Source organism: Myotis brandtii, unplaced genomic scaffold (genome assembly GCF_000412655.1).
Source record: "Myotis brandtii unplaced genomic scaffold, ASM41265v1 scaffold879, whole genome shotgun sequence".
Lineage (NCBI taxonomy): Eukaryota > Metazoa > Chordata > Mammalia > Chiroptera > Vespertilionidae > Myotis > Myotis brandtii.
The window spans coordinates 498,606-509,789 of NW_005371595.1; the positions used below are offsets into that span (position 1 = coordinate 498,606).

The following is an 11,184-nucleotide window of genomic DNA, read 5'->3' on the forward strand; positions in this document are numbered from 1 at the left end:
GCGGGCGTTCCTCTCCCCTGTGCTCCTTTCTACCAGGCCCTCCTTCTTCCCTCATTAGAGTTGGTTATTTCATTCTTTCCACCATTTGTTTATTAACAGTTCACCCCCTGCAGGAAAACGTCAAGACAGGACACTTCTGCATTTGGGCCAACTCAGTGACAAGAGCCAGAATTTTTCATTACATCACTGGTTTGCCCATCATCATGGAACATCAGAGCTTTTGACTATTAAATATTTTACATTAAGAGGTATATTATTTCCATGTAAAATATGTTATTGATTTATCCTGTTATAGTTTGTAGATATTTAGTCATACCAACACATGCCTTCTGTAGATTACTTGCATGAATAAATAATGAATCCAAGTTCTAATTATGACCATATCTCCTTATCAGTAACAATGGGCAAGGGCTGATTTTATCACCATGAGTCCATTGACCATACGTGTTAACATATTAAGGTTTTTCTAGTTTTTCTACTCATAAATCTTACAGCCAGAGATGCGGATAATAGGATAAGCATGTTCACTAATTATACTTAAAACTGACATATTAGGCTTTCTGAAGTATTAAAATTCTGAACCTAGATGGCATTTGTCACATTATAGGGATGACTCTGTCACTGTCCTCATCTTCACTTGAAGGATGAGTCTTTGTCCGGATGCAGGGACCTCACTCAAAAGAGATCCTTTGTTCCAGGTCCAATTTTCAGTCCTGACTAAGCAGGCAGCAGAGACCAGAAGCACCCACACTGGGGAAGTGAAGTTGGCAGGAATGTATGTTGCTGAGCTTCTTGCTCTTAGACAGCTTATGACAATATTGGAAAACCATCAGGTGCCACAAGACAGGAGAAGGGAAGGAATGTGGGGAAATACTGAGGAAGAATTAGCGGGTGTCATAAGAGGGGAATGAGAACATTAATAGAAGAGAAGGAGGGAAATCCTGGGGAATCAGTATATGATAGATTTACATGGAAGGAGGAAAAGGGGAGATAAAATCTAGGGGAACTGACAGATGTTATAAAGGAGGGCATGTCATTTTATTATCTATATACCAGGTGTCAGCAAATTATGGTGGGTGGGTGAAATCTGGCCCTTTATCTGGCCCATGAGATAAGAATAATTTTTATTCATTTTTTAAAATTAGAAAATAATCAAAAGAATATTTTGCAATACATATAATATGAAATTAAAATTTCAGCATCCATAATTAAAGTTTATTCATTTTTTTAAAATTAGAAAATAACCAAAAGAATATTTTGCAATACATATGAAATTAAAATTTCAGCATCCATAATTAAAGTTTGAGTAGCACACAGACATGTACCTTCATTTATATGTTGTCTTTGGCTACTTTCATGCTACAATGACAGAGTTGAGTAGTTATGGCTGTGATGATATTATTTATAGAGCCAAATCTATTTACAATAAAACCCTTTATATAAGAAGTTTACCCTTGCCGGTTTGGCTCAGTGGATAGAGCATCAGCCTGCGGACCAAAGGGTCCTGTGTTCCATTCCAGTCAAGGGCACTTACCTTGGTTGCAGGCTCCTCCCCGGCCCGGGCCCTGGTCAGGGCATGTGCAGGAGGCAACCAATGATGTGTTTCTCTCACATCGATATTTCTCTCTGTCTTTCCCTCTCTCTTCCACTCTCTCTAAAAATCAATGAAAAAGTATCCTAGGGTGAGGGTTAAAAACAGTTTACTGACCTTTGTCCTCCCCAGAGAAGTCGAAGATCATGCTCATCATTATTAGCATACTATCTGGATTTCAGAGATCTTAAATGTGATATATTACACATCTTAAAATCAACAAAATATGGTACATTTTCATGAATAAAGGAATACAAACATAATTCCGAAATACTTATATGAATCAATATTACACTGCAGTTAAAATCAATAAAGAACAAGATAAAATGAACCAAAAATTACATAAAATATGATACATGTATATAAATATAGAAAGATGAAATAATACTACATATGGTTGATTGATATATGCATATATAATAAATGATTAAAAACTAAATTGGGAGAATGATTAGAAAATTCATAATGGAAAAGTAATAAGAGAAATGAAACTGAGGAATGATATAGACTATTATTGTATTGTATTATTTCTTTATTACTGCTATTTACTTATTCTTTCTTTAAAAAAATCCTCACCCAAAGATATGTTTATTGATTTGAGAGAGAGAGAGAGAGAGGGAGAGAGAGAGAAACATCTATGTGAGAAACATCTATTGGCTGCCTCCTTTATGGGCCCCAACTGGGGATCCAACAAGCAAACTTCTTGTCAGGGCATTTCTTTCTTTCTTAAAAAGTGAAAATATGAAGAAAGATGGTAAGATATGATCATTGTTTATTCTACATGGTTAGTATATGTTTGTTAAATGCTTTCTGTATCAGAAATATAACATCATAAAAAGGAAAGCAACACAGCTATGGAAGTATTTATTTTTATTTGTTGCCTAAAGAAATGTAAATGGTGGAAATGCAGTTCAGATCTGCAGAGTTACCACCGAAAAAGTAAATATAATTGATGGTAATCTTTGGATTATGATTAGTTATCAATCACTAAATTATGACTAGCTTATCCTAAAAGAAAACTATATAACAGCCAATAGCTTTTATAGACTACACAATAGATATATTAGAAGAACTAATGTGGTATGCAACAGGGAACTGTCCCAAAACCAAAGATCTAAAGTAGCATCCTGGATATTTGTGTAATATGTCCCAAAGGGTTGTACTTTAGTGATAAATCACCAATAAATTATGTTTCAAGGCTATCTTTGACATGGGCTCTGCTGAGCCACCTTCCAGGAGCTCTTTACAGTTTGCCATTCTTGGAAAAAAATGTACCTGACTCCTAAAAGTGATCATTTCCCCATTGTACTAATTCTAGGAATAACATACTGAGCCTTATCTGCAACTATTAATATTGTTGGACTTGGAAGATAACATGGAATCAGATGTACAAGTTGGGACATCTTTTGGCAAAGAAAACTTCTCAAAGCTTAGCCTTGGTTACACCAAGAGTACACATTCCTCTTTTACCACCAAGAAGTGGACTGTGAATAATCGAAAAGCAGCTTTTTAAATATAGTATTTGAACAAACTTCTCAGCGTCTGGTTAGTCAGGATTGTTAGAAAGAACAGTTAGGAATAAAACAAAAACAATGAAATTTTAGTGAGTTTAGTGAGTTGTCATGTGAAACAGAAGTCTTACATTGTGGTTAGGGATACCATAAACTTCAGGTTTATTATAAATATCACATTATTTCAAGTAGAAGTAAAGCAAAAGTGAGTTTTACTAACTCCTCATGGGAGGATCTGAACTTAACTGTCTTCTATGTGGGAATGGGGAAAATTTGGGAAGAGAGTAACCAAGTACAGCTTGAAAAGTCTGAGACTATGGAGAGCTACCTTTAATTCGACCCCTTACAGATAAGTGAACGACTCAGGCATTTTCCATACTCGAAAGTGTGTAAGCTCTGTTTTGAAGGTGGAGTCTGATGGCCAAAACATTTAACTCTGGCTCTAGCTTGTTGCTCAGTGGTTAGAGCATTCACCCACTGACTGAAGGATCTCAGGTTCAATTCCAGTCAACAGCACGTACCTGGGTTTCAAGCTCTATCCCTGGCTTCAGTTGGGATGCATGTGGGAGGCAACTAATCAATGTGTCTCTCTCACATCAATGTTTTTGTCTCTCCCCCTCCATTCCATTTTCTCTGAAAAATCAATGAAAAATTATCCTTCCATGAGGATTAACCAAAAAATAAAAATAAAAACTTAACTCTGAAGACATGATTTTTTTTCTGGTTAAACACAGACTATTGATATTTGAGTAAGGATTATTTAATATTAGTTTCCTTGTTTTTGTTTACATAGCCAAAAATCAGGTAAGCCAACTATGAAACATGTCAGATATTTGATTATTTACTTGTAATGCTTTAATATCTTATTTGAATTCTTAAAATTTATTTTTAATGTCTACAGGTATATATGATTGCACATAATTTTATTGCTCTATTATGCTATTTCCAATTTATGGTAATTATGAGGACATATGTGTTATTGATAGGGAATATGTAAATTAAACTGTAACTTTCTATGTGGAAATTTGAAGCATACAAGAAGGTTGAAAGAATAGTATGAATTACACTCTTATATCTTCCACTTAGATTGGCCCAGTCCAGGGTCCATCACCCCACTACAGGAGCGGGGGTCTGCTTTCTACAGGCCCAACTTGGGGAGGGAGGATACCACCTACAATGCATCCGCCCAATGTGGCATCATGTTGAGCCCAAGCCTCGCTTTTCAGAATCGCTTGTATTGCAGAATGTTCTCAGCATTGAAAAAAACACAGCACATTTCCTGGAGAATCAGTGGTCCCTCCTGAGCTGGGGGAGGGGTGGATTAATTTTTAATCAAATCAAAGTGAAAATTACCCCCCAAATGTAAAAAACAGAGACTCAAACAATGCCAGTAGGGCTCAGGGATGCCTGTGGGCTGGGTGGAAGCAGGACTTTCCAAAGGTGAACTGATTTGAGGGCCCAAAGATCAGGGGGCTACTCCGAGATACAGAAGGAGGTTCAGTTGCAGTGGGCCAGGTGCCTGAGGGATGGAGAAAAGCAGGCTGGGGAGACCTCTGGGTGGAGGAGACAGAAGAGCCCTGGCCAGCCCTGGGAGAAGGACAGTGTGCCCCACAGCAGTGGGAACACCCCAGGCAAAGGCAGGAATGAGTGAGGAGAGGTGGGCCGAGCAGGCAGAGGCCCCACTTCAGGGCAGCAAGGTGGCTTCTGCTTCTTTTTTTTCTTGTTAATTCTCACCTGAGGATATTTTTCCATGATTTTTAGAGAGAGTGGAAAGGTGGAGAGAGAGAGAGATCAATGTGAGAGAGACACCTCAACTGGATGCCTCCCACATGAGCCCCAGTGGGAGCTGAGGATCGAAACTGCAACCCGGTTACATGCCCTTGACCTGAAATCTAATTCGACACTTTTCAGGTGTGTGGGCTGACACTCCTACCATTGACCCACACTGGGTGGACGTTTACTATTAAGAAAAATTCAGAGCCATTTTCTCTTATTAGATTGATAAATATCTATAACTTCCTTTAGTTGCTAAACTTCAAGACACTTCAAACCCACCAGAGGACCAGGTGGCTCAGTAGCCAGCAACCCCTCCTGCTGGACAGATACTCAGCCTATGCAGACACTGCTCCTCCCCTCCCGGGGGAAGTCAATGGTCAGACCACTCACTACAGTGGACTAGGTTGTGACTACCTGGGTCACAAGTTTTTGTGAAGCACATATTGATTCCCAGGTCACAACCCCCCAGGAACTCCTACAGCACAGCTGGTTCCATTTTCCCAAAAGTAAGAATGGCCACCAGCCTGGACTTGGACTAGAGAGGGCCTCAGAGCCACATACATGGCCCCAGCACCAACTCCCCCTGGAAACTGCTCTGGGATTTTTCCTGCCCACTCCCACCTGCCCAGCTGCCACTGTTGCTCCCAGCCCTGACACCGGAGAGGAATCCGGGCTCCTCAATCACCTGCATGGAAGGTGCAGAGACCACAAGGGGCTTGTCCAAGCCCAGAGCTTCTCCTGGCTGCTTTGGTGTTAGTTCCAAGAAGAACACTGACGCCATCATCCCCTATGGGTGTTAGTGCAGCTCGGCCTTGGTCCCCCACCTGCTACATCGACAGCAGAGGCACCTCCCCTCCTGTTCTCTTGGTCATTTCATGCTCTGCCCTCATGAGAACCCTGGCTACTGTCACCATGTGGTCCTTGGGCTACGCTGGTGTTCACATGTGTGTGGACTGACTGGGTGAATAAAACAAAGATATTGATTTTAGAGAAAGAAAAATGGGGAGAGTGAAAGATCAATTTGTTGTTAACATAATTTTATACATTACTTGGTTGATTTTTGCATGTGCCCCGACCAGAGATGGGACCTGCAATCTTGGCATTCTTGAGATGATGCTCTGACCACCTGAGCTATCAGGGCATGACCAGACATGTCTGGGATTTTAAGTTAAATAACCCATTAATGTAACTGAGGATAGATACAAGAACCACCATGATGGCAGGTAATGATGGAAGACTAGAATAGGATTCATGGGGTTTCATAAGCGTTTTCTTTATATGAATAAAGAGTGTCAACCTATGAACCATGAGGTCACGGTTCGATTCCCGGTCATGGCACATGCCCAGGTTATGAGTTCTCTCCACATTGATGTTTCTATCCCTCTCTCCTTCTCCCTCTCTGAAATCAATAACAATATATTTTTTAAAAATCAAGAAAATAGACCCCCTGTAAAAAAAAAAAAAGTCCCACCCTGTTTAAGAATGACAGATAAATTTATTTCACATGAGATGGTTTCACAGATTTATCCCTATGTCAAGGCTCACCAAATAGTACAGTTAGAAAAGTGTCCTTAGTTGCATGTCAGTTCTCATTTCCTGGGAGGAACAGCCTTGCCTCAGTGGCAGCAAATATTGGCAGCAGCGAAGACTATTGCCCTTGGAACCAACAGGAATGCTGACTGGTCACTAAGACACATCCTGGGACTGATTACAGGACTATCCTTTCTCTGGCTTGGAGTTCTTGCCTGTTGAGAAAACCTTGAGGTGAACATCCTACAGAGGCCAGGGGAATCTACAGAACCGTTGGATCATTTTCTCTGTCAATGACTTCAGCTACAGGAAACAGTTATGGAGGTCCTGAGAATGTCTTTACACAAAGATCACACAAGCCACAGGCCCTGGATCATTTGTGGATTTGCATTCAGAAGAGGCATTTTTCATCTGATTTGTTACAGTCTCTCCCATCACTATGAAAATAGAGTTTCTGTACCAATATTAGTTTCACCTCAGAGTCTTACAACAAATGACACCAGCCAAAGAAATTTCCTACATGGCTCCTTTGCAGTACATGGAGAGGACTTCCCCTTAACATTGCTGAGACTTATGTAATACATACTGTGCACAGATAATATAATTCACATTGTTCACAGAAGCACAGCAAAGGCCTTCTCTTCTGGGTGACCACTGACCTCCCCAACAATCGAGGTACCAGACTGCAACTTAGAACCACAGTCATGCAGTTCTTTCTTTCAAGGCCATGGGCAGCAATGCAGAATAGGCCAACATTGGACCAAGTGATTTTCTGTCATCATGTTGTGCCTTCCAAAGCACAGAAAGTTTGGGATCCCCATAATATCTACATGCTCTGTGTTTACAATTGTGCTTTCAAATCACCCCAGGGAGTGAACAGAATCATAAAATTTAAGTTACAAAAGAAAAAAACACCTTTACTAAAGGATCATAAACCAGACTAGTATACAGCAAGCAGTTTGCAGGTTTGTGAATTAGAACCTGAAACAATTCATCACAGCATGATGTGAGAACCACAATGTCCCTGAAAGAGCTAGCATTTGTTAGCTGAGGATTGGTGTTCTGGATGAACTCTGGGTCTGGTCAATTCCCTAGTCAGAGAATGGAATGCAGATCCTGCCAAGAGATAGTTTCTTCATTTCATCATTAGAAGTGATAAGACATAATTCATTTTCCCTGAGCAAACAGGGGTTGTGACTGATGCACACTGCATAAGTGAGCCAGGTGGTAGAGGTGAAATAACTTCAGCCACAAGTACACACAGTGACATCAATCGGGTAGTAGGCCTGGGTAGGTTACAAGTATAATGAAGCTCCTTAAAGCCTCACTTGTACCTTGTACCTAAAAATTATGGGTAACCTAGCAGAGGGTATTTTTCATTAAAAGAGGTTTATATTTTGGTAAATGGGTGTTAAAGAGTCTCTTTCAGTACTGCTATTCTGAGTGACAAAAATAAAACACTCCTGGCACATTTAAGGCTTTTCTCCAGAATGAACTCTCAGGTGTCTAACTATGCTAGGTTTGCGGCTGAAAGATTTTCCACATTCACTACACTCATAGGGCTTTTCTCTAGTGTGAACTCGGCAGTGTTTAATGAGGTGAGACCTTTGATTGAAAGACTTCCTACAGTCACTACACTCATAGGGCTTTTCTCCAGTGTGAACTCTGAGGTGTTTCGTGAGGGTAGATCTTTGACGGAAGGACTTCCCACAGTCACTACACACATAGGGCTTTTCTCCAGTGTGAACTCTGTGGTGTTTAGTGAGGGTAGATCTTTGACGGAAGGACTTCCCACAGGCACTACACTCATAGGGCTTTTCTCCAGTGTGAACTCTGCAGTGTTTAATGAGGTGAGACCTTTCACGAAAGGCCTTTCCACAGTAAGTACACTCATAGGGCTTTTCCCCAGTGTGAACTTTGTAGTGTTTAATGAGGTGAGACTTTTCACGGAAGGCCTTTCCACAGTAAGTACACTCATAAGACTTTTCTCCAGTGTGAACTCTTTTGTGTTGACTGAGCGTAGAACTTTGGCTGAAGATCTTCCCACAATCACTACACTCATATGGCTTTTCTCCAGTGTGAACTCTTTGGTGTTGAATGAGGTTAGACTTATTTCTGAAGAACTTCCAACAATCACTACACTCATAGGGCTTTTGTCCATTGTGAACTCCCTTATGTTGAATGAGGTTAAACATTTGTCTAAAACCTTGCCCACATTTGTTACACTCATAATTCACTTCTCCAGAGCAGACACCCAGATGCTGAACAACCTTCTGGTAGATGTTGGCAGCTTTTTCACATTCAACACATTGGTGATGACTTTTTCCACCAAGAAATTCATGGGAAATCTCACTGCTATTGTGTGGCTCCTCAGTGCTAACTGTAGCCTGGTGTTGGAGAATATCTGAGATGGCTGGCAGGTCTTTGCCAACCTCCCTACTGGTTGAAGGCACCCATGTTAAATAGAAGCTGCACCTGGACACAAACGAGGCCCTGTCCATATCTTCTTTCCAGGGCTTCTCTCCACTGGCATTTCTTTGCTGCTGGTGACAGTTTGCACTTAAAAAGAAGTCTTTTACAGATGCTTCACTGAAGAAGGCTTTCTGCTCACAGTATGCTGCTTGTAACTCTGTCAGGTGCAAAATATGTTTTAAAACTGAGAAGCACCACTTACACAGGTAGGTCTTCTGGGTTGCTGGAGCTGTCTTAGAAACCCCGACCTGTGACTCTCCTACAGATACACTCTGCTCAGGAGGCACCTCCTCCTCATCCATTTTATGCCAACAACCTGAAAACAGAGAAATGGTGAAGAACTGAATGTTGACTGTAGTGACAGGGGGAAGTAACATTCCAAAATGGTGTTACACATAATATGTTGGTCCCATGCAATTGTCTAAAAATAAGAGATACGCTGGAAGGATTAATAAGAGGCTGCTGTGAAGCTTTGGGCTTCTGAATATCACAAAACAGGAAAGACCTCACCAGAAATGTGACACAAAGATGGCAAGCACTATCTGGGAAGCGCTACGATGGAAGAGAAGCAGGATCTCCAGCTCATTCTTCTACTAACAGTGCTCAGCATGGCTTGTCAGCTGGTTATATGGGCAAGCTGTGTAGGAGGTTGGTTATGTCTCATTCCAAGTAAAATTCCACAAATGTGTAACCAGTGTTCGAGGGGCACTAATGCATGTATGTGCACCTCATAAGACATGTCCAGGTCAATGTCTGAGAATACTACAGAAAGAGCAGTGCAGAGGATCAGGTGATGCAAAAAGACCACAAAGATGCAGTTAGTCAAAGCCAGTAAGCCATAGAGGAAATGACAAGTCAGCAAAGTGTCAAGTACGGCAAAAAAAAAGGTAGAAATGAGGTGTTGCCAATGGCACTTTCACCTAAAGACTGTTGGAAGTGAGCAGGTTCCCGATTATCATCTGTACACAGCCCTTATGTCATACCTTCCCCCAACTGGCACTCAACAGAACCAGGCCTCCTCTGAGAACATCTTGCAAGTTCACCCTGTGGAACAAATCAGGGTTCTCCCTGTACCTTCTACTGTATAAGTACATAAAAAGTAAATATTCTGAGTATTAATGAAAGACAACAGAGGTGAGCAGCCTGCACTGGCCCAGAACTATTTGGTTTACCAATAGTATTCAGGGAAGGGAAGATTACAAACAACAATTGAAGGAGGGTCTTACAGGAACAGCCATGGTTCATGTAAGTGAAGAACATAACCAGGCACAAATAGTCACAAAGAAACTTTAGCTAGAGGAAGGGGTAGAAATGGAAGCCATGGGTCTAGATATAGTCACCTTCTCAGGGAGAAGAAGAGCAGGTGGGAACCATTAGGCTCTCTATAAGACCCCTGACTCCCAGACACTTCCTGCACTTTCTGAAGCAATTTGTGTTAGGAATGTTCATAGAGTCCATTGCTCAGGGCTCTCCAACAGCTCAGCACTGGCAGCCAGAGCACATTTGACAAGACAGTGGGGGAAATTAGCAGAACCCATGGTCTGGCTGTGGGAGAGAGAAAGCTACAAGGAGAATTAAGGAAGAGAGGACATCACTTTAGGATACTAGCAGAGATGTGAAGGTCTTACCTACAGATGATACAAGTGCAAAAACTTCCAGCATCTCTTCGCAGTACAGAAGTCTCTGATCCTCATCAAGAAGATTCCACTCCTCCTGAGAGAAGGCAATGGCCAAGTCTTCAAAGTTCATATCCTGTCATAATAGGGACAGTTCAGTCCACGGTCAGCTTCTCTACTAGGATTTTATATTCGTCATACTCCCCATCCATCTGCTCCCTCTACTCCCCCATCAGAGAACATGCCAGGCCTAGGTCCCATCAAAATCACTCTCTCCTTATATTCCTATTGATACTGTGCCTTCCATCAACAATAACGGAAGATGAACACATTGATGATACCTGAGCTCTAAGCCTGACATGTAGGCCACACTGCCTCTCGTCAATACAGTGGGTTTCACAAACATAGGCTGGGAGAGATGTTGGCCATAAAGGTAATGTGAGTGATTTGACACTGGTTTTGGCTGGCAATACTTTTGTAGTCCCCCAGGTTTTCTCTTCAAGTCACCAAAAAACATGGCATCACATGTCAACCTTCCTACCCTAACCTCAGGGTGCTAAGGCCATCACTTCGTAGTACCTGCTGCATATAATTACTTGAACCCCACTTCTCTCCCACAGCTTCATTCCCAGAGGGACAAATTCAAAAGTATCACAAATATGCCATGAGGAGGACAGGTTGTTTTCTT

The 11,184-nt window shown here is 41.4% G+C and overlaps 1 protein-coding gene across 2 annotated transcripts in view; it reads right to left on the bottom strand.

Moving 5' to 3' along the window:
- Positions 1–6,365: 6,365 nt before the first annotated feature.
- Positions 6,366–11,184, bottom strand: part of LOC102254971 (zinc finger protein 501) — a 7,915-nt gene continuing 3,096 nt past the window's right edge. Inside the window, exons 2-4 of one of the 2 annotated variants that reach the window (XM_014532320.1) lie at positions 10,509–10,632; positions 9,083–9,196; positions 6,366–6,623 (exon numbers count right to left, since the gene is read on the bottom strand). In XM_014532320.1, the coding sequence (XP_014387806.1) occupies positions 6,595–6,623; positions 9,083–9,196; positions 10,509–10,629 (264 nt within the window). In that variant the 5' untranslated portion in view covers positions 10,630–10,632 and the 3' untranslated portion in view covers positions 6,366–6,594. Of the gene's footprint in view, positions 9,197–10,508; positions 10,633–11,184 lie in introns of both variants that reach the window. The other variant, XM_005884938.2, reaches the window with a different exon arrangement.